General features: G+C 36.7%; 1 protein-coding gene across 1 annotated transcript in view; it reads right to left on the bottom strand.

Moving 5' to 3' along the window:
- ADCY1 (adenylate cyclase 1) overlaps positions 1-25,305 on the bottom strand; it is a 141,382-nt gene that overhangs the window by 46,594 nt on the left and 69,483 nt on the right. Inside the window, exons 7-8 of the mRNA XM_063304216.1 lie at positions 10,833-10,988; positions 1,203-1,397 (exon numbers count right to left, since the gene is read on the bottom strand). Of these exons, the coding sequence (XP_063160286.1) occupies positions 1,203-1,397; positions 10,833-10,988 (351 nt within the window). The remainder of the gene's footprint in view (positions 1-1,202; positions 1,398-10,832; positions 10,989-25,305) is intronic.

The following is a 25,305-nucleotide window of genomic DNA, read 5'->3' as shown; positions in this document are numbered from 1 at the left end:
AAAGTGGGCAGATTGCCAAGCACCCGAATGTTGATCATATGACTGAGGGGGTGCTGCAACAGTCGTAATTTCGGGCACAGGTCATAAGGCCATTATTTTAGCATCATCATAACTTTGAACGGTCTCTGAATGAATTATCATTAAGTGAAGACTACCTGTAGGTTCGGGGGAAAAATGTATTCAAAGTTACTGAAAAAGCTGAACAAAGGCACAAAATTCTAATGAAGAAATGGTCCATGGGAAACAACTTAATGGGGAAGACAATTTCATTGATAAGACTAGGAGAAAAAGTTCAGCTTGAAGAAGATTTATTTCATTTAAAAGAAAGTTCTCTGAGTCCTTAATGAAATTATGAAAAATATTTTGACGTCTTTTTCCAAAAAGAAATCTTTTTTTCATGGTGCAACTTTTGAACACTGGTGAAACCAACCCCACTTTACCACAAGCTGTGTTTTTTGTTTATCGCTGCAATTTGTTTATGAAACATTGTCTCTTACAAAATACACAAATACCGTATAATAAATTTTAAATCAAAGCCAGTCCCAACAAACAACATCACAACTTAGTAGCAGTAGCTAATAAAAACAAAACTGATTAAACAGTTGTAGGGAGAATTGCCAAAGATTAATTGAATAAATAAAAAAGAGTATGCATTTGTTGTGTGTTGGTCTCCTTCAGACAAAGATTTTGAAATAAGGAGTGCTACTATGAACAAAGCTCTGTTCCAAGTCCCCTTCAATATTCTTTTGCAAAATAGAAGAGCTTTGACCTAAAATTATAGAAGGTTACATGGAAAAAAAAATCTTTGGATATCCCAATCATTCAAGGGAGAAACTGGTGTCCTACAGTCAGGAAGAACAGTAAATTTCTGATAGCACAGAGGTACGTTTTACATGCTTTCCCCTTACATGTAAAGGAGGAAGGAGTCTAAGCCTAAAGCTTACATTTGCTAATTCCTGTAACACTAAACCAAGATTTAGTATCCCACCTAATCTGGAACTTTATCATGATGAATTCCACAGTGATGAAATAGTTCTGTGACAACTGAAGCCAACCCTGTACTATTTCTTCACCTTTGTCCCTTTCAGATGAAGTAGGCTACGCAAAATATCTGGAGGATCTTATGTTGGGAAGGCTAAATTTTGCAATTACAAAAAGATGCAACAAGTCCTTGGCCAATCCTTAATAAAGGTCTCACCTACCTTTTGCTCACGTTCAATCTGTTTATACCTTAGAGTAAAAAAGTTTAGATCTGCCATTTCTGATTCAGTTTGCCGAGCCTCTATTAAGCGGCTGATGTATCGGTTCACTCGGGTTCCAGGAGTGTTGTATACAACGTTTGTAGAAAAAGAGGAACGATTCCTGAGTTTTTCAGAGGCTGTCCTTAATGCCCTCCTCTGTGGCAGAAATGAAAAATAGGATGTGAGGGATAGGGTTAACAATGTACTTGGAAGATTAAACACACACTGTATTCTAGCATTAAAGTGGGTACAAATTGTTCTGACTTATGAAAAATATATAAACTTACAAGAAAATACAGCAGAAGCAGCCAATGTATAGCGTCTACCCTCAGACTGATTTACATCTGTTAACATCATACACCACAAACTTGTGAAATGTGAAAAAAAATCTCTAACTCTCAAGAGTTTTATTAGCTATCCTGAATGCTTTCATTCTGGCTTTATTTTTAAAAATGTGCACAGGGACATACATCCTTAACACATTTTTTCAAGCTACGATCATTATAGAAATGGGGATGGAGAGTTTTTATGTGGAAGTTGTGCTTCACAGTGTCTCCAAGAATCGTGTTGAGTAAGCTAAAGCTCCTGAAACAGTTGGTTCCTTTGTTACAAAACATGGATTAGGCCTAACTCAGGTCATTGCTGAGGCTGGATAGGACCTGGCGATAAGTTTAAAACTCACGTGAGAGATAGAAAAGCAATACATCACAGAAATGATAGATTTTTCCTGCAATATTTAATTTTCTAGGTAAGTGGGTAGAGTCATTTTGAATGGAAGCTTTTCAAATCTGGCAGTTCTTGCCGTGAAAGACCCACAAAACTACCGCCATGAGCTTGGTGGAACAAAATAGTGTAATATCTCCACCTAGTGGAAAATAAAATATACATTTATTTATTACAATGTAAATTTGATTAAGAATGGATGAATCTGTCATGATTTTTAGAGGGAACAGACTTCTGGAAGAAACCATGCCACTTTTTTTCAATATTTAATAACACAGAAAAATCATGTTCTATATGAAATGGGGAAACATTTCAGAGTTATTTGATCTTGGGGTCCTTCTGATGTGTGATTCGAATTCCTGCAATACATGCACATTGCACCTGCATTTCTTTCAATGACAGTGCCATGTGTATGTGAAAGTCATGATGTATCTCTATTTAATACTCTGCATTCTCATTAATATTCTGTCATGGCCATACTTCAAACAGTTCAACATTCACTTAATCCCCAATTTTTTATTTCCAATGAAAATAATATCTGAACTGTGGGGAGCTTGTAAAGGCAAGCTGTTAAACTGTGATCAAGTTTAACCAAGCCTCTTGTTAGCTTTGGAGTTTATCTCCATCTTTTGGACTGCTCCTGTTTAATTGGTAAGTGGAAACTTCTGTATAGTATATGGTTATAGCTCCAAAATCTAAACATAGAAGAAGGAATTATCTCCTACTTCCACTCCTCCATTAACTAGTGAGGGAAAAATGCCTTCAACAAGCCTGCAACAAATATAAAAAGGGGTGGGACTTTGATCATGTGATTGCAGCAACCATCTTGTCTTGGTTGTTTCTCCCTGCAGATGCCCCTGTTCATAACCTCTGTTTAGGCAATCATGCAGGACCTGGAAACATTATATTATAAGGATATGAATCTTATGAGAAAAACATCAATAAACCTGAATGTAGCAAGTATACTAAGAAGTAGAAGATGTTCAAGATGAAATGGTTTGTATGCAAGGTCTGCTACACAGAAACAAATTAAGACTCTTGAATATGGGTTTAATGGAGAGGAAGAGGGTTACAGAAATCTAGTGATATTTATGGAAAAACTCATATGGCACCTTTTTCCACTGCAATTTGGCTACAAGTTAGGGACTGAAACACAGATTTGTTTCCACTTTCATTCAAAATTGAAATCCAGTCCAATTGTGCTAAAATTTCTTAGAGCCATCTCTTGGTTGGATTTTTAATAAGGCATGTTTAACAACAAATGGAAGAGAACCCCATCCCACCCCCACTTTAATCTGGCTTTTTTTCGCCTTATCCCTGGACTGACTGAAAAAAGACAGTTTTCTGAAATGGGTGCTGTTGTTAAGTTTATTAATCTGGGGTCAGAAGGAGAAACCGAACAGTCTGTATGTATTTAAAAATGTTTAGTTTTGAAAAAAATCGCAAAAAGAATTGATAGCTTGGGGAAAAGATTTCTATTGTAGTTTTGGCATGCCACTTTTGGAGGTCCATATAGTTTTACATTATTTGCTATTTTTTTAAGCATTTGTTTAATTTTTGATTGTCAATTTTACACGTAAATTTTTAAATCTTTCTTTTTATTATTCTTTTTATTTTTATTCTTGAATATGTAAAAATTACTTTGTTTTACAAAATTGTTTATTTAATATTTTTCTTTTATTCATTTCCCTTGTCTCCACAGTGATGTTTGTGTGTGTGTATACAAACACACACAAATAGTACTTGTATATCAGTTTTTCTTTTTTAAAAAAATTATTATTAAATGTCGCCCAGAGTCACTTGCTGAGATGGGTAACTATAGAAATCGAATAAACAAATAAATGAATGAATGAATGAATGAATGAATGAATAAAATGTACAATATATTTTGCAGAATTGTTGGGCCGTATAGCATTGCCACCAAATTTGAAGGAATGACCCAGCCTGGTTAATGCATTTCCTACAGTTTTTAGAAAATGAATTAACAATCAGAATTGGAATAAGATTTCACTGGTAGTATATCTTGCAGCAGTTTTCTCTGATGTTAAATGTAAATTCGATATTTTTCTTCCGTTGATATTCAATTGTTGCTTATCAATTGTTCTCTTCAAATTCTGCATCCACATGATCATAAAAACCTTTATGGATTGTACTTTCTGGATTGTACTTCCGCAGCAATTATAACTCCAATAAATTATCTGAATTTTGTGTGATTTTTTTTTTGTATTCAGTCAAATCTCTAAGTAATTTCAAACCTCCATGTTTTTGTTTTTGTAATATCTTTAAGCTGTACAGCTTGTTTGTAGATATTAAAACCAGTGAGTTGTTTCTGCCCCTTCTAAAGAGAGAATCTCAAAATACTTTGTTTTATTAATAATCGTCTTGCAATCTCTATGAATTATTATCCCTTCACTAGCCAATTTTCTTTATATGTTCTTCCTTCATAAAGATATATGTTTAATATCAGCAAAAGCATGGTAGTACAATTTGAAATTGGTACTGCCACTCTGTCTCAATCTTTTGAGTCTTGTAGAATCTTGAGCTTTAAGATATTTAGATATTTTATTTGACTACATAAAATTAGGTGATTATTTCTGTCACTCTTTTAATATTTTGTCTTCAATTCTTACTGAAATCATTTGAAACAAAAAATTAAACTTTGGTAAAATATTACTTTTAGTACTGCAATTCTTCCTAACCTGGACAGTTTCAACTTCCTTCATCTTAAGATGTCTACCATTATATATTGTCTTGTCTGGGAATAATTGTTCTGGAATAAGACCTTTTTTAAAAAGTTCCTAATACTTAATCATTTTGACAGTAATGTAAAAACTTTCATTTGTTGTTATTACTCCTTTTCCTTTTCTTATAAGCTCCTTGTCACAATCTGAGTCTTGTTCTTATTCATCCAATATCAGATATTGAATTGTACTGCTATATATATTCCACTTACCAGCTCTAAAGTACCATGTGGGTCAGTAACTGTAAGTACAACATCATCTGCATATAATAATAGATGCTGCTGCTGGTGGTAGTGGTGGAATATAATAAATAAATACATTTTAATTTATCTTCTTTATTTTATAATTCCTGAATTTTTATTTTCTTGTATCTTTTTATCAATTATTCCAATGCCAATAGAGGTAAGGAGAATGGGTACAGCCTTATCTTGTTCCCTTTATTATGACACATTTTTGTGGTAAAATTCTGTTTGCTATCATCTTGGTCATTTGTCATTTATAAATAACTCTGTAGCCATGTAAGAAGGCTCATGATGATTTCCAAAGTTTTAAATATGACAGGACATTCCAAATTATCAAAACCTTGCTCTGCATCTAGGAAATCCATGGCTGCTTTCTTACTGTCAGGTATACAAGGTAGACCAAATTAGGAAACTGACTCCACAGGAAGACTAGAACTCTGTTATTGAGACAGGTTATAGTAACAGAATTTTGCAAGTCTGCCTATATTTTCCTTTCCTGCTCTTCTATACCCCAAGGGGGCAGGGGGAGCCAGTCTGAGGCTTTTTAAAATACTTTCCCACCTCGCTGGGCTTAATGCATGCTTCTGCACCTGTTGGTGTCTTAACAGGTTCTGGATGGCATTATCAAGGTCATCTCCATGAATCCCTACACTTACATTTCTAATTTATATATCTAATATTATCCCTCATATATCTGTCTGGGACAAATCCAATCTGATCAGGTTGTTTCAATTCAGTTAAAATTCCTTTTAGTCTTTTTGTAAATATTGTTGTGAAAAGCTTGATGTCTATATTGAGTTGCAAAATAGGTCTGTACAACTCTGGATGGGACAGGTGAAGAGGAAGGAAGTGCCTGAAGCTGTTGAATCTCATTCATCACCTGAATCCATGGTTCAGTCAGAATTTCCTGAAAAGTCTTATAATATATTGCTGAAAGTCCCTCTGGTACTGGAGATTATTCATTTTCGATTATTGTATTGCTTGTTTTCTTTCCTCTTCAGGAATTGGTTTATTAAACATTCCTTTTGTTCTGTAAATTTTGTGTCTAGATATTTTTAATCTATTCTGAACTTAATATCTATTTATTATATAATCTGGAATATTTAACAAATTGATGTATTATCTCGGTTATTGCCGCATATCTGCCACCCCAAATGAAAATATGGATTTTTTGGATTTTTTATTTCTATTTATAGTATTTTTACTGTATTTTATTTTTTGTATTATTCTGATGGTTTTAATCCCTTGCTGTAAACCGCCCAGAGGCCTCCGACAGGAGGAGATGGGTGGGGATCAATTAGATAAATAAAATAAAAAAATAAATAAAATAATGATTCTTTTTTTCTTGTTCCTTTTGTAGTTGATAAACCAACAGGTTATCTGGTTTATTGCCTTTTTCAAAATATTTCTGTTTGGAAAAATTAATTATTTCCACTAAACCCAGTTATACATGAATAGTTCATCCTTTGTTCTATGTCCAAAAGAGGATTCTGTAAAGTTGCTTCTAATTGCTTCAGTTCATTCTTCAACATGTTGATTAATTTTGTATGGCTTTCTTCTATCTGATGCTAAAAAAAAGAACAGCCATGTAATGAATGCTTTGCTTGAAACCCATTCTGTCAATAAAGAGAGAGCAGGAATTAATTTGGAAGAAGCTTTTTCATTGACATTTATGTTTAATGTCTTCTTGTAGTAATAAATTGTTCAGTTTCCACCTTTTTGGTCTGAAGATTCCTCTGTGTACTCTTAAAATTATTGGATTATGATCTGCATAGATGAGAGAGGCAACTTCCACGTTCATAGGTGTGGATAAGGATGAAACGGAAATCTAACACATATCTATTTTTAAGTTTTATGAAGAGATGGATATTTTTATAGATGGCAATTGTATTGTCATACATCTGAAAGAGAAAGTAATGACATGTAGCCTAGAACATTTTTGGAAGCTTACCAGAAGGCCCTTTGGATGGTCCACATTTGTCTAAATTCAAGGAATAACACCTATTCATATCTCCACAAATTAAAACATCTCCCCTGCAATTTCAAGAAGTAATTGGATTTTTTTGAGGGGCAAGGGAAATTTTGGTTTTGTTATCATTTGGAGTATAGACTGAAGCAATTGTTTTTGCTCGTTCAGTCTGGAGTCATCTTTTTCTTTCTGAATGGACAGTTAAGGCTGTTAATACTAGTTGAAAATACTTTTCTATGATCCATGATGCCTGTTAGTAGATTAATTGATGAAGAAAGAACAGCTGTTTGATCAATTTTGATGTTCTATCCTGAGTCTTTTAAGAATTGCTCTGTGACGGCTAGTGGTTTCAGCATTCTATTAGCATCCTCAATGTATGAAAACTTTGCTGCCATCCAAAAAGAGCTCCAAATGAAATGGAATATTTCATCTATATCTAATTTCTTTTTTGAAGAGCAGATATTTAAAATATCTCTTCTCTTTTTAAGTATATCCATCAAGACAGCTGGAAGAATCTCAATTACTGTATTACCAAGTTTTAAGAGATAAGACAGCAGAGTTATTATAAATGTAATTCATCACCCATTAGTATGCTTTGTGGAACTTGTCAAAGATGACCATGGTTTCCTTATATAGTTATTTTGATATTGGAACAATTGACCTATACACAAAGGATATATTGGGCATAAAGATAGCTAGAATTTAACTTATTATATGCTGATTATAATTTGTGTGTCTTTTAAAAATAATTACCTTTTTTTTTTTTTACCAAGACATATGAATATAGTACAAAAGATCAGTTAACTGAAATAAATCTTATATAGTATGTGAAAATACATACTGAATATATACTGAAAATATAAGTATCTATGGAAATTTGTAAAGAATGTGGTTGTCTTGTTTGAAATTCATAAGATTTCTTTGTAGAAATAAATATTTGAAATTGTTTACTCCAGATTAGTACTGATATAAATTTATGTTAAAAGTTCCCATGCATATGAGGGAAAGAATAAGTGTTATTAAATGCAGGTTACTCACACACAGAAATACATAGAGGGATCTCTGTGTTAATATCTGTCAGATATTTTTGACATGTAGATAAGGTATTGAGAAAGTCTAAATATGGGATGGGTGGCCTCCCAGATTTGTGACCTTCTTATGAAGAATAGTCTTCAGTTTTCCTGACTTTCAACATTTATTGTTGAGTCTATAATCTTTTTAATCTGATCTTCATTCTCATAAAAAGTTGATACTTCAAAATAATCCTAGTTATAAAATTGCCTGTAAATCTTTCTTTTCTAGTTCTTCGACTAAATAAATAAATAGGAATAGTTTTGCACCAAAACTTGGAATAATTAAATGACTGACTATAAATGAAAATAATTTTGAACAATACTATTTGGGCCTGATGAATTGTCATTGTCTAAATCCCTAAAATGTTATTAATATTAAAAAAGTCTATTAGATAATTCTAACTATACAGTCCATTTTACGGACAATGAAAGAATATTAAGATTCGTAATAAAATAAACAAATATTGCTAATGCTTTGAAATAAGGAATTGGAATGTTCCATATTGCTTAAATTAATGGAATAGGAAGAATGTTCCTATGGTCTTCTCTTTTTTTCAAAGTTTTATTTATTTCATAACACAGAACAAAGATTAAAAAAAAAGATGCAATAGAATAAGAGCAACATAATTGTGTATATAAGGGCTTTTTCATATATAGATAAATAGATATGAAATATTATATAACAATTTCAATAAAAGATGGGCATATTTCATTGTAATTGTAATTTTCTATACTGCAATCCACAGTTAATTAGGGCAATATATTTGCCTTTTCAGTGTTGAACAACTAATTTGTTGGCAATAATCAGGGCACAGAGAATCCATTTTTGTTCAGCTGTCAGTTTCCATGTAGTAGATAGTTTAAAAGAATGTGTGGAATCCAAAAATATTAAATCTTATCTCAGTCAAATAATAAATATATGTAATTATTTATTCCCAGAACACAGTAATATTAGGACATTGAGAAAGTCTATGTTTTAATGATGGTTAATTTAATCTTATTCTGGTTTAATTTCCAGCAACAGAATGATTTATTCATTCCTTTTCTGTACAAATGCAATATATTCCAAGAAGTCCAAAATATTATTTTTGTTGTATAAGTAAAAAAAAATTAAAATATGCATATCAAATTTATTTATTGATAACAGATATTTATAAAGACTGATTGTAGACTTCTGGTCTCATAGGATTTTGTGATCCCTTATAATTTGAGTGTCTGTAAGGCCGAAAAGCCACTGGTCCCAGCTGAGATGTCAATAAATACTGCAATTGTAAATACTGCCACAGGGTGGCAGTTCGCAAATAGTATTTGTCTTTTCACATAGAAAATTATAGTATTATCATCCACTAGATGATCTAATAAAAAAATCCCAGACCCATCCAGATCTTTCATAAAATCACTGTTTAAATCAGTTTTGAGATCTGGATTACTCCTTAGTAACAATGTAGCATAACAAAAAAGATCAAAACACATTTTCCCAGAAATAATATACCATATAATAACTTGCAATATAGCAAATTTATTATATTTTGAACCCCAAACACTCCAATTAAATAAAGATGTTACATACAAAAAATTCAAAAGTGCCAAAGATGAACACTTTGCACTAAGTGAGGATGTCTAGACTAATCAAAAGGTATGCATAATGGTGTAATTTGTGATTTGGGGAAAAAAAAAACTCACCTTTAGTTAACAACTGCATATTTTCCAAAGATGCATTCAGAATTGAAGAACTCCATAGAAATTTATAAAACAGCATATTAACTTTTAAAAAATATTTTCCAGATATGTATATAGGAATTTCATGCAAAATATAAAGTATGCTGGGAATTACATTAATTTTAAGTGTGTTTACCCTTACCTAAAGTTTAATCCCATTTATCAACATCTAGAGAAATCTCTTTATATATCTTATTCATATTCAGTGTAATTATTTGAGAAATACTTTTAGGATAAGAGTACCTAGATAAATGATAAATTCAATTTATCCTATAATCCTAGGATTTTTTTTTTTTATGCCTTCAAATCAGTTTTTGACTCCTGGTGACTGCCTGGACATGTCCCTGCAATTTTCTTGGCGAGGTTTTTTGGAAGTGGTTTGCCATTGCCTCCTTCCTAGGGCTGAGAGAGAGTGACTGGGCCAAGGTCATCCAGTGGGCTTTATTTATTTATTTTTATCCCACCTTTATTATTTTTATAATGCCTAAGGCGGGACTAGAACTCACGCTCTCCTGGTTTCTAGCCTGATACCTTAACCACTATACCAAACTGGCTCTCTTAGTGGCTAATTGAACATAAGATCCTCAGAGAATGTTAAATGTCAACTGCAGTGAGCTAGCGATAGTGGAAAATATTCTGGTTCCTATGATTTGGGCATGTTCTCTATTTGTTGAATTTTGGCTTTTCATTCATAAATTTGTTAATAGTTTTGGGAAAGGAAGTAAGGTTAAAGAAGTGAATGTGATGTTGACCTATTCATGAAGAATCTGGATTTTTGTAGGTGGTGTATTAAAAAGACTGTTTTGTTATGATGGAAAAATATTGTTATTCTGGATTGAAAATGTTGGATTGAAAATGTGTGTTCACTCTTTATCTATGAACTGGCTGTTTATCAGTGTACACATTGAACAACTTGTAAACATTTACATATAAGGTATCATATTCTTAACTATTACATGTTTCATTATGTATATTTTTCTTTTTATCTATTTTCTGTACTTAAGCTGTGTCATATCTCTCTCTCACAGATAGATATAGATATAGATACAGATATAGAAATGTATATCATACACATACTTATCCATTATTCTTTAAAGGATATTTGCTGAATTAGACATATATACCTTGTCATCATCTTCACAGGTCATCACGTTGGAGAAGGGAATTTCAGCTTTAAACATTTTGCGACAGTGCATCAGCTGAACTAAGAGGTAACAAACAGTCTTAAACTTCATTCTTTTGGCAGGCTTTATGTCCGAGAGAATAAGCCCTGGAAATATCTGGAAAGATATATATATAAAGGCATATTTAATTTTTTAAATAAATTTATTCTTTTTAAGAAGGTGCCCAAAATGCATAGAAATCCATCATATACTATCATAATATAAACTGTGATCTATCACAGAGGAGCTCTTAACAGCATTATAGATACGTTTGATTTAATCCTAACAGCAGCTCAGCTTAGGAAGAGAGATAATAACTGGTCCAACAGTATTCACAAAGTTCTGTGGCTAGCTGGAGAAGTGAACCTAAATTAGTGATCACCAGGAATCAGAAGTATAATTCAGACTGAAGAGAGTAATTCACCCCCACCAAGTGTTACAGAAAAATACAAAATTTACTATAAAACCCATCAATAATAACAATTATGTCACTAAAGCCCCATATGAGCAACAAAGTATAGTATGTTTATAATAACCTACCATATGTACAGTATATTCTGAATTGCTTAATATATCCAAGACCATGTTTTGCTGTGTTCACTAAACCTTGCCCTTTCCTCTGAAATCTAATTCCACATACTGAATAATGGCACCAGACACAGCCCAGTTCTCCAACAAATTCAGATAAATTCCCTAACAGTGTTATAATGTCCATGAACCAAATCTGAAGTTATAGGAAGTCTTTTTTTTTTAAGTCAATGCACTGCACAGAGAAATTTCTTCCTCCTTTACTTTGCTGCTTGTTGTCCCAATGAAAATATATTGTGAAACTAGCATTAGTTCTGAATAGGGAAAGTTCCTATTCGTTGAGGTGGAAGCAGCCCTGTTTATAGCTTTCTCACTTCAATCTTCTTGATCTATACCTTCTCATGAGAAATCATATATGTGCTCATTCTTACAAGCACTTGAGTTACTTGCATCATCATTATGATGATTTATTTATTTATTTGGTGCCCTTGAGTCAGCTCATGCTGTAATATAACTATTCCTATTCGGACTGGAAATATTTCTCCAAAAACAATTTCAATTAATTATAAAATCCAATTGTCCATTTGAATCCATTAGCTAAAACATTACCAGCTGAGGTATTCCCTAACATTGCTAACTTTCTGCATAAAGATGGGATCAGGGCAGGTTATGGAAATATATATGAACCTCTACTTGTTGTAAAGGACATATTTGTCGGTCTATCTCTTACCTATATCACACACAACTCCCCCCCCACACTCTCCATAACCTGTTCTTGTATCTTTCCTGTAGATAGAACACAAAATTTAATTTTCTAATTCTAGCGTTGCTGATGTAAAGTTATAACAATTTATATAAATATATAACTTGTCTTTGATCGCACATTCCTGAACATATAAACTCCATTGATTATTGCCAGGTCAGTGGGTATTCAACTGAAATATACTTAACTTTCCAGCCCCACACCTCCAGGAACAAGTCTGGAACTGAAAATATCTGTTATGATGGATGACACAACAGAGTGATCATGATGGGATACCCATCACAGTTTCTAGTGTAATTTGCTATCATTGATTTTGAACAAATTACACATTACTGAATGCTGGACATTTAAATCAAATGTCAAATACCTCAGCTGTTACTTAGGGCACTTGCCAATCATCTATTTTCTATATATTTATATGTGTCCATGTGTGTATGAGACAGAGTGCTCCAAAAAATGCCCTAAATATATCGAACTCGCGCCCCCAATATATGTAAAATCAGTTTCATTCATTATTCATCATTTAACAGTATTAAGTTATGTAGTTCAGACTGTCTATAAAAGCAAATCTTCCCCTGTCTTTTTATTACACTGATAAAAGGGCAGAAAACCTGCATATGGAAGATGAAATCCATAAAGGATCACCTTTTCTCTTAGCTCCAGTACTTGTGCTGGGCACAACTATCTATACCACAAAAAATTTATGAAGTATTTTTTTTTCTATTAACCATGATCATATCATAGGTTGTATGGTCACCAGTAGGGATGCCCTTTACTCTTTATTCTATTTTTTTAAATGTCCTAATTATCAGCAATCAAGAACTATATTTCTGTATTTCTGATCTTAGCTCTTTTCCCATTTTAACTCTCAGCCATGCTATAAAAACTAAAAGAAAAAAGAAAGAAAAAGAGTAATTAAAGACACGTATGAACACAGGGGGACAGGATGATCCATGATACATAACTGCAATTGTTTTCTCCCTATTTGCAAACTGGTCCTGTTCAGCCATCAAAATGAATGAAAAATGTTACTGTTCCCAGAACTTAAAATTCTTACAGGTAATTTCACCTTAATTCTGTTATAATGATGTGATAAGATGTTAAACAAACTAGTCTTCCAAATGTTCAGAACTTGTGCAAAAAAAAGTAGGTACAGCTTTTCTCTCTTCAGTAGCACCTTAACATGAAAAACTGCACCTGCCACAATTCCATTTTAGCACAGATGTTTAACATATACAGCTCTTTTATTGTGCCAGACAGCTGGTTTACTTATATCAGTATTTACTTTTTGATTTGTAGCAGCTCCCAAGACCCCAGGTTGAGGCCATGTCTAGATTCAGCTTGAACTTGCAAACAAAGCATGCAAAATATCTAATTAGGGACATGCAGCACCATGTCTGAATAAGATGATCCAGGTTTTTAGCATTCCATTTTTTTCTAAAACTGTATTGTTCGTAAAATTAAACCTTCATTTCACCTTCATGGACTTTGACACACATAAAGTTTGGGAGTACTTATACCAACAGACCACCTCTGGTGCAGATTATTTGGGATTTGACTGAAATATAGCAGTTTAAAAACCCAGGCAAGTTTTCAGATACTGTCAATCATTTGGGGTGGGGAAGAGAACCTGATTTGGTTAATGAAGCTTTTAAAAATTAAAGAAGTCCTGCAGCATTTTCCTAAATAGCACTAAAAAACTAATTCCAACCTTAAAAGCATGTTGACCACTTCCTGGATCCAGCAACTTATCAATCACTGGGCCTCCTAAAGGAACTAGAAAAGGTCTTAGCCACAGGAAGCAGGGCTCATAGTAGAGATCAATCTGACCACTTCTTCAGAATTCACGAATTGAACTTTATCACAGACAACATCACAGGACATTGCTCCAGTCACCATTTCAGATTCCCCCCACCCCGTATGAGGAGTCAATACTTTGGTGAACATGAGCAATATTAGCATCAAGATGTTGTGCAAATGTGTCATAGTGGCTCGCAAAAGCTCTTCAGGTCCATCATTGTCTACCAAGGACTGGACAAACTTAATGCGACTGCTAGTCAACAACACATTGATGCAGTAAGGGTGCAGAAATACTAATGCTTTGCCACTCTTATCTTAACGGTATAGGCTTATACATGAACTCTTAAGCATGCTTAGTCATGTTCATGTTTCATCTTCCTCCATTGGTGCTACAGGCATTGATTTTGTTGCTTCATCTCTGGAAGCTCCTGAGCCAAGGGGACCCTTGAGATTGGCAAACAAAGGCCACCCTGGTGCGCCACTGGTTCCAACGATTGACAAGGCTCCTAACAGAACTGCTTGTCTGCCAGATTGCTGGAAAAATGCCTAAGCACCTTATAGAATTCATCTGGATCAGTAAAGCACATTATTGGTGTTTTAGAGATGAATGTAAGGATGGACTATTTTAATCAACCCTCTCATCCTGAAGAGTTGCATGGAATCTCATCTGAACCTGGAAGTGATCCAACTACCAGAAAGGACTCAAGCCAGTGTCCTTCATCTTCAGATCACATAACCACTTTTCTGAAGAAAAAACAAGGTCTACCAGCTGGGCCCAGGACCAATGGGCTGCCATGAATGCCTGAGTCTTTCCAGACTATTGTGCCATTCTATAGTGCCAATTCTTCAGCAAAGGATCGTTACCTTGTCGTAGTGCTGGAGCTTGAGCACCTCAATGATGCCATGAGCTAAACCGTGAAGGGCCCCCCAAGACGGGAAGGTCATGACAGAGAGGTCAGACTAAATGAGATCCCTGGGGAAGGTTATGGCAACCCACCCCAGTATTCTTGCTGTGAAAACTAAATGGATCAGTACAACCAGAGATATGTCGGTATACCATCGGAAGATGAGACCCCCAGGTCAGAAGATGGTCAAAATGCTACTGGGGAGGAACAGAGGATGAGTTCAACTAGCCCCAGACATGATGACGCAGCTAGCTCAAAGCCGAAATGACGGCTAGCAGACGACGGTGCTGGTGGTGAACGGCGAATCCGATGTTCTAAGGATCAACACACCATTGGAACCTGGAATGTAAGATCTATGAGCCAGGGCAAATTGGATGTGGTTATTGGTGAGATGTGAAGATTAAAGATAGACATTTTGGGCGTCAGTGAACTGAAATGGACTGGAATGGGCCACTTCACATCAAATGACCACCAGATCTACTACTGTGGACAAGAGGACCACAGAAGAAATGGAGTAGCCTTCATAATTAATAGTAAAGTGGCTAAAGCAGTGCTTGGATACAATCCAAAAAATGATAGAATGATCTCAGTTCGAATTCAGGGCAAGCCATCTAACATCACAGTGATCCAAATATACGCCCCAACCACAAATGCCGAAGAAGCTGAAGTAGAGCAGTTCTATGAGGATCTGCAGCACCTACTGGACAACATGCCTAAAAGAGACGTTATTTTCATCACAGGAGACTGGAATGCTAAGGTGGGCAGTCAAATGACACCTGGAATTACAGGTAAGTATGGCCTGGGACAACAAAATGAAGCAGGACATAGGCTGATAGAATTTTGTCAAGACAATTCACTCTGCATAACAAACACTCTCTTCCAACAACCTAAGAGACGGCTTTATACATGGACTTCACCAGATGGACAACACCGAAATCAGATTGACTACATCCTTTGCAGCCAAAGGTGGTGGACATCTGTACAGTTGGTAAAAACAAGACCTGGAGCTGACTGTAGTTCAGATCACGAACTTCTTCTTGCACAATTTAGGATCAGACTAAGAGATTAGGGAAGACCCACAGATCAGCTAGATATGAGCTCACTAATATTCCTAAGGAATATGCAGTGGAGGTGAAGAATAGATTTAAGGGACTGGACTTAGTAGATAGGGCCCCGGAAGAACTCTGGACAGAAGTTCGCAGCATTGTTCAGGAGGCGGCAACAAAATACATCCCAAAGAAAGAGAAAACCAAGAAGGCAAAATGGCTGTCTGCTGAGACACTAGAAGTAGCCCAAGAAAGAAGGAAAGCAAAAGGCAACAGTGATAGGGGGAGATATGCCCAATTAAATGCAAAATTCCAGAGGTTAGCCAGAAGAGATAAGGAATTATTTTTAAACAAGCAATCCGCGGAAGTGGAAGAAGACAATAGAATAGGAAGGACAAGAGACCTCTTTCAGAAAATTAGAAACATTGGAGGTAAATTCCAGGCCAAAATGGGTATGATCAAAAACAAAGATGGCAAGGACCTAACAAAAGAAGAAGAGATCAAGAAAAGGTGGAAAGAATATACAGAAGACCTGTATAGGAAGGATAACAATATCAGGGACAGCTTTGACGGTGTGGTCAGTGAGCTAGAGCCAGACATCCTGAAGAGTGAGGGTGAGTGGGCCTTAAGAAGCATTGCTAATAACAAGGCAGCAGGAGATGACAGCATCCCAGCTGAACTGTTCAAAATCTTGCAAGATGATGCTGTCAAGGTAATGCATGCTATATGCCAGCAAATTTGGAAAACACAAGAATGGCCATCAGATCAGAAAAAATCAACTTATATCCCCATACCAAAAAAAGGGAAACACTAAAGAATGTTCAAACTATCGAACAGTGGCACTCATTTCACATCCCAGTAAGGTAATGCTCAAGATCCTGCAAGGTAGACTTCAGCAGTTCATGGAGCGAGAATTGCCAGATGTACAAGCTGGGTTTAGAAAAGGCAGAGGAACTAGAGACCAAATTGCCAATACCCGCTGGATAATGGAAAAAGCCAGGGAGTTTCAGAAAAACATCTATTTCTGTTTTATAGACTATTCTAAAGCCTTTGACTGTGTGGACCATAACAAATTGTGGCAAGTTCTTAGTGGTATTGGGATACCAAGTCATCTTGTATGCCTCCTGAGGAATCTGTATAACGACCAAGTAGCAACAGTAAGAACAGACCATGGAACAACGGACTGGTCTAAGATTGGGAAAGGAGTACGGCAGGGCTGTATACTCTCACCCTACCTATTCAACTTGTATGCAGAACACATCATGCGACAAGCTGGGCTTGAGGAATCCAAGGCTGGAGTTAAAATCTCTGGAAGAAACATTAACAATCTCAGATATGCAGATGATACCACTTTGATGGCTGAAAGCGAAGAGGAACTGAGGAGCCTTATGATGAAGGTGAAAGAAGAAAGTGCAAAAGCTGGCTTGCAGCTAAACCTCAAAAAAACCAAGATTATGGCAACCAGCTTGATTGATAACTGGCAAATAGAGGGAGAAAATGTAGAAGCAGTGAAAAACTTTGTATTCCTAGGTGCAAAGATTACTGCAGATGCTGACTGCAGTCAGGAAATCAGAAGACGCTTAATCCTTGGGAGAAGAGCAATGACAAATCTTGATAAAATAGTTAAGAGCAGAGACATCACGCTGATAACAAAGGTCCGCATAGTCAAAGCAATGGTATTCCCAGTAGTAACATATGGCTGCGAGAGCTGGACCATAAGGAAGGCTGAGAGAAGGAAGATCGAAGCTTTTGAGCTGTGGTGTTGGAGGAAAATTCTGAGAGTTTTCTTGGACTGCAAGAAGATCAAACCAGTCCATCCTTCAGGAAATAAAGCCAGACTGCTCACTTGAGAGAATGATATTAAAGGCAAAACTGAAATACTTTGGCCACATAATGACAAGACAGGACAGCCTGGAGAAGATGTTGATGCTAGGGAGAGTGGAGGGCAAAAGGAAGGGGGGGCCGACCAAGGTCAAGATGGATGGATGATATTCTAAAGGTGACGGACTCGTCCCTGGGGGAGCTGGGGGTGTTGACGACCGACAGGAAGCTCTGGCGTGGGCTGGTCCATGAAGTCACGAAGAGTCGGAAGCGACTAAACGAATAAACAACAACATAGTGCCAATTATAGATCTCTTTAGGTAAAGGTAAAGGTTTCCCTTGACGTAAAGTCCAGTCGTGTCCGACTCTAGGGGGCGGTGCTCATCTCCGTTTCAAAGCCTTGGAGCCGGCGTTGTCCATAGGACACTTCCGGGTCATGTGGCCAGCATGACTCACGGAACGCCGTTACCTTCCCGCCAAAGCGGTACCAATTAATCTACTCACATTTGCATGTTTTCGAACTGCTTGGTGTGCAGAAGCTGGGACGAGCAACGGGAGCTCACCCCGCCACGCGGTTTCGAACCGCCGACCTTCCGATCGACAGCTCAGCGGTTTAACCCGCAGCGCCACCGCGTCCCTTTATAGATCTCTTTAATTATACTTTATGTGTGAATTGTCAGTTCACACTATGTAATTTCTAATGTCACAATGCATTGGGTAAAATCCATTAGATGTATATGTAGGAAGTGAGTGTCATTGGACTGAGGACCTATTGTATTTTTGCTCAATGAATTATTATAGGAAGTGGAATCTGAAGAAAACCCTATGCCTTCTATAGACATTGCAAGCATATATTCTTAAGAGATATCTCTATCAAGTGATTTGGGAGCTATACCTGTTGAAGTCTGCCTAAATGCATCCTTCCACAAATCACAATTTGCTCTAAAAGATTAAAGCAAACTCTCTGTATATGGATCATGATTTGTAATGCAATGATGGGATTTGAGACTATTTTTTTCACAATGTACGTGGCACACTGTAGATGGTAGTTTGCTTACCTTACGTTTCGGTTTTTCAAGTATAAGATGGAAATGTACAGTATCAGCACAAATTACTGGGTATATTTTTAGCTAACTGATGTTGATACGGTTTTTATTAACCTGTTGCATGAAGCTGTTTTACAATTATTGCTGATTTGCTTTGAAGTATATATTTGCTGTAAGCAACCTTAATTTTTTTATCATAGAAAAATTGATATACTTGTCCAGATAAATAAATGTGTTCCATCATTAACTTATTTGTTGTTCAGTTGTTGTGTCCGGCCCTTCATGACCCCATGGACCAAAGCACACCAGGCATTCCTGTCCTCCACTGTCTCCCGGAGTTTACTCAGATTCACGTTCAATGCATCAGTGATGCTATCTAACCATCTCATCCTCTGTCGTCCCCTTCTCCTTTTGCCTTCAGTACCCTTTTTTTTAAAGGCACATATCCTTCCCCCATCTGTCTCTTTTGGCAGGCAACAGAGAGACAGCAGTTTAGAGTACGCTCCAATATCATGATGCTACATGATGTTTAGTGTTATGATGGAGGGAACTGGCAGTTATTATGTAAGTTTGCCTACTGTTTATATTCTGAATATTCCACTTTAGATGTATTCTTAGATTGGGATTTAAGCTGTCATAACTTCACTTTCAGAATGGGCTGATATAGGTATTTCCTACCTTAGATTTAATGAAGAAGGTGTTAAAGTACCAGTATTTATCACATTAAACCAGGTACAATAAATCCTGATTGCTTTGAAATGTACTCAGACTAGGTTCTGTCTTATGTTGGCTTCTACCCACAATAATTGCAATTTTTTAAAAAATGATCAGAATGATAATTTGATGTCTACCTCATAAAAGTCCCTCTTGCAATTGCTAATGATTCTAACAAAATAAGATGTGCTGCCTCTTTGGAATTTGGATGCTGACAGGGAAATAAAATATTTAAAAGTTGTGAATATTTTAGAATCTACCCTTATTTAAAGATATAAATGTTACATGAAAAAGCTTTCATATGCTATTGCATTCACTCTTGGCTAATAAGTCTGATAAGATGATGACAGAGCATGCTGTCAGTCCACATTTTGAGAAAGTTTCTTTAAATCTAAAGTACAGCTATTTTATCTCTGAAATGAAACACATTTCTCACCATCTGCTGATGTTAACACAGATTTTCATTCCTCTTGATATCTTGCTAAATCTTACTACATCAAAAAGACCAATGCATAGAGAATACAGAAATGTTACCATATTTCATCTTTTGGATCCTTGTAGGGAAGTAATGTAATAATAAACTAGCACAAAATGCTAATGCGCAAACTAAGACACTTGCATCTGGACCAAGATAAACAAAGAAAAATTCCATTTTCTTTCTTTATTACTCCCCCCATCCCCCTGAATGCTCCTTGGGTTTTTAGAACTCCCACCTTAGTCAGTACCCAAAGGGAACTGGATAGTACTGCAAAAACACATTTCTTTGGGAAGTTGTGATGATTTAGTAATCCATATGTAAGTGCACAATAGGCATGAAAAGCTTTGATAAGTTAGAATGCACCAGCAAGTGACACAGTGACTGATCTACAGGCCCTAGGGAAAAGTCAGTTGATATACCAGTGAAGCATTTTTCCTGCCAGCTTGGCAGACACTCCACTGATGCATACCAGAGATCTAATGCTATTAGCCAAGCTATACAGGAACATCTGTCACTTTGATAGATCAGTTACTGACACAGTAACAGGGAAGCTGCTGTTTGCTTTTATGCAAAGATGAGATGGTAACAGCAGCTGCATATTGCATGGGGCATGCATTCCTCACAAAGTAAAAGTTTAAGGACAGTGATTGTACATTATTTTACTTATGTACAAATCAATACAAGCTTTGACAATAAATGGATACAAACGTTTATAAGATAATTTATTTGAGTCACAAATTCATATGGTTTTACTTTTATCTACACATTTCAAACAGAACAGACTTCCATTTTCTAAATCACATTTGTCCTTTTAAAGAATTTGCTATTCACTTTTTTTTTATTATTGTATGGCATAGCAGTTCAGTGTTCATGCTGCTTTTTCTTGCTGGAAAATCCTTATGAGGTCCACCAGCCAGATGTGTAGACTATTTAGCTGTGAATAATAATTATAATGGCTCTATCATCCATCCATCCATCCGTCTCAACAATATATATTTACCGGACTTCCAGTGGGAATATGGCAGACTGAGCAGCCAGACAAGCTCCGTGGGCAGAACTGGCACCGTAGCAGTTTTTCTGGGCATGGGCTGGTTTCTCCTGTAGCCCAGAACGTTTCACTGGATCAAGTAAAACACTTGGAATTGACCCATTCGGCCTCCAGACAGCAAGTTGCAGCCAGGAGATTGTGGGCAGCATGCACGATCAACTGGTAAGACTTGGACAGGAGGCTGGGATTTCACCATTTCTGAACCGTGCTGCAGCCCTTGAATGGACCATAAGTCCAGCCACCCCATTTCTAACACACCCAATTTATTGTTGTTGTTTTTTTTAAAAATGATTTTTAATTTGTACCCTACGAGAGGCTTTGTACAGAAAGAACAAGTGGACTCTCTTGGTGCTTATTGTTATTTCTTGATTTAATTTTTAAAATCTTTTGAAGTTTTGGCTTGTTTTCCCACCTAAAGATTAAGGAGGATTGAGAATATACTGTATAAGTGCCTTCCTGCTATTATTTTTGTACTGGATTTGAAGGATTTGGTGCTCTCCTACATGTTAAATTTGCAGTTTTGAGTCTCCAGCTTTCTGTTCTCTTTCCCTGGGATCTGCTTGTTAGTAAACTTCCTCTTGTTCAATTTCATTTGGAAGTTTCTTATTAATTCATTAACTCCTATAGATGCGAGTCAAGTATCTAGGTAGCATCATAATCTACTGCCTGAAATATGGAAGATTTCAAAGAGGATTTTTCAGAGTTCCATTGTGAGCCTGAGCAGACCCTCAAAGAGATCTTTTCAGACTGCTGTCAAGCTATTCTGCAGACTATTTGGGACACTGGGGAAGATATTGTTTCTAAACTGTGTTACCAGGCTGAAGATGTTATGGAGGAAGATGAAGATTTTGGCAAAGATGGAATTTTTTTTGCTGTCTGTGTGTCATGTTCACTGTTTCAATGTGCACTGTACATCGTAACCTTTCACATGCCATGGTGCTGACGCGCGTTTATGGTGGGAGGGAGCTGCTGTGAAACATTGCCCCAAGCTCTGTATCTGTGGTTGTTTCAATGGAATGTGTTTGGGTTATCTGCTCGGCTCAAGGACTTTTCCTGCGGACCATCAGGAGCCGTTAGGAGCACCTGGGATTGTGAGCCTGGGAAGATTCTACGGGGGGAGGGATCTTGTTTGTACCGAGGGTTTTTTAGTTTGCATTTGGCGCGCTTTTTCCATTCTCAGCTTTATTTGTGATCCTGCATACTATTCTTTAATAAATCAGATATCTTTATGAACCTGTTCATGAGTCTGATGGTGTTTTAGGATAGGCAATCATTACATAAAGCTGAGAATCACCAAAGTTGTACCGTTAGCTCCTGCAAAGACTAGTTTCTTGTGAGGGAAAACAGTTAACGATGGCCAAAGCCAAATCCACGACCGGGAGACTTGAGGAACCAACTAGCTTGATGCCCGAGTCAACGGTCAGGAGTGAAGAATGGAGCCTCACCCCAGAACCTTCAGCTTCCTGGCAGCCTTTGAGTTCCAGCCCGGAGGGAGAGGGATCTGAAGAGGGGAGAGCACCAAAGCAACCAGCACCCAGCAAATCGCTCACAGAGTTAATCACCTGGATGAAATGGGAGAACCCCAGCCAGGGACATCTCAGGCATCCTGGAAGGAGGTATCTCAAACCCCTGAAAGGCTAAGAGTGGTAGAGGCCCTATCTCTGTCATGGGGGGGGCAGTCGAGGCGCGAAGGAGATTCCAGCTCCATGCAGTGATCCTCCATCCCCTCACCCGGACCACCGATGGAGCGGGGCCGGAGACGAAGTTGGGATGACTCTCCACCCCACAGAGCCTGTCCATCAGTGTCCCCACCCCGAGACAGGAGAACTACTGTAACCTGGGGCCCAAACACTCAAACAGCCGCTAGTTCAGCGTCAACAGGAGCGGGGGTGAAAGACTTTTCTGTCAGGTTTGACGGGGATCCAACTAAGTTGTCTTTTTTCTTCACTAATGCAAAAAGTTATATGAAACAGTTTGGACCCTGTTTCCCTTCCGAAGAGGCTAAAATAGCTCCCATTGCCACCAAGCTGAAGGGACGAGCGGCTGATTGGTATGTTCAATTAAGCGAAGCTAGCTCCCCTGAGCTTGATGATTTCGAGGAATTTATGTGGGCGTTAAAGCTGCACTTTGAAGATCCGCTAGCCAAAGCAGATGTCATGAGTAAGGATGGCGAGCCGCATTTCTTGGTTTTCTGCAGACATTTCTAAAAATCTCCGTAATTCCTTGTTCCTCCCTCTTTCGATGGGAGTAGGAGTTTGTTAGGATTGATGTCCTGACTCCCAGGAAACACTCTGAGACAGGGAACTGTTCTCTAATGTTTTATTGCTAATACATAACAGTAATCCTAACAAACTGAACAAGCGTGGGAAAAACCCAGCCATATAAACCCCGCAGGTTAAGGCGGTCCCAATCTGTGCCTCTTGGAATGGCTCACCAATTCCTCAGTGCTACGCATGCACTTAACAGTCTGGAAAGGAGCCCCCTGCTCGCCATCCTTACTCATGACAGCAAGAGCTAAAAGGGCACTGAAGGATCTTAGCCAGGGCCAACTGTCTGTAGCTGATTATGCCCTGGAGTTTAGCTGGGAAAATTAGCGATTGGTCCCAGTCTACCTTAATAGAACGGTTTAAAGAGGGACTCAATAGGGATGTCCTGCGTTGGGCGTTGTGCAGAGACGACTCAGAGACATTGTATGAATGGATCTGTCTGGCCGGCAAGGCTGAGCATGCCCAGCATACCTACATGCAAACCAAACAACCAGAAAGGCCATCAGTCACCATGAGGGGACCCTGACATGGCGCAACTGCTACCCAGCCAGACTACAGAGCTTGGGAAGATTCTACGGGGGGAGGGATCTCGTTTGTACCGAGGGTTTTTTAGTTTGCATTTGGCGCGCTTTTTCCATTCTCAGCTTTCTTTGTGATCCTGCATACTATTCTTTAATAAATCAGATATCTTTATGAACCTGTTCATGAGTCTGATGGTGTTTTAGGATAGGCAATCATTACACTGTGAGATTGAAGTAATGCCAGGCAAAGACTACATTTTGGAGCTGAAGGGGTTAAAATAACAGCTTGAGCTGCAGATTACAAAGAGAGTTGTTTTTCTGGGGAATTGTTATGGGAGAGAAGAGAATCTGCTTTGTGGGAGTTTTTTTGCTGAGAAGTTTGAGTTATTAAGGGAGGTAATTGGGCTGTTTGATTTTTGTAAGAAAAATGTCACCGATGTAATAGGGAGATATGTAAATGTCTTAGTATATTTTGACATGGGGTAAAAATTTAAGAATGTGTAATTGGATTGATAACAAGCATATTATGATTTCATTTTTCTTTAATGATTTGGATAAAGATTTATTTGGACTTTTCTTAGGTTTGTTTGATTTGTAAGATTTATATGGTATCTATAAGGTTTAATAATAATTGTTTGGTTTTTAGGGTTAATAGGGTTAAGACTGTTGTAGTATTATTGATTATAAAAGTAGACAATTTATATGTTTCTGTAATTTTATTTTTATTATAGTGGACAGAAATATATAGAATAGTGGTGGGAAGGAAACAAATAAATGTTTTATGGGGAGGGAAGTGCGTGTATATACAGAATGTGTATGTGTGTCTGTGTCTGTGTCTGTGTATAATATAAGGGGAAGGAGCATTAGTGACTTGTATATGTGTTAATGGAAGGATTTATAGAAATAATGTGATCTTGGTTTGATATAGAGTAAGGGATTGATTGTGGAAATTGCTGTATATTCTTTTTGTTGAATGTTGGAAATCACTTCTCTATGTAATTTTCAAAATTCTTTTTTCTTGTTTTTAACTTGTTTAGCTTTTTTCTTTTTGTAGTTTTTTGTTTTCTTGTAGTTTTTATCTTTGTTTCAAACTCAACAAAATTCTTAAAAAATATATATATATATTTACCCACCAAATTTTTTATTAACCTCTCTATTTATAGATTTTTTTTCAAATATTTTGGTCTAAATGTTTCAAATATTTTTGGCCTAAAAGAAAAAAAATGGAAATAACTAAAATATTTTACATGGGAGAATTCTCAAGGAGGAATGGTGGAGGCCTTAGATTTTCCTGTATCCCCTATTTCCCTTCCCCTATCTTTCCTTGCTAATCTCTAACATCAGAAATAATAGCAACTGAGGGAAAATATTGTAGGGTCAGCTTCTAAGCTATGATTACAAGGTTGATAAGAGACCTAAGTTAATTTAGCTCCTTCCCTTCATTTAGCTCCTTCCCTGACATTTTAAAATATTTGCCAGAATAACATAATTCTGCTT

The sequence above is a fragment of the Candoia aspera genome, chromosome 4, assembly GCF_035149785.1.
Source record: "Candoia aspera isolate rCanAsp1 chromosome 4, rCanAsp1.hap2, whole genome shotgun sequence".
Classification (NCBI taxonomy): Eukaryota; Metazoa; Chordata; class Lepidosauria; order Squamata; family Boidae; genus Candoia; species Candoia aspera.
The sequence above is the reverse complement of the archived record's forward strand: the minus strand, read 5'-3'. Positions and strand labels throughout refer to the sequence as shown.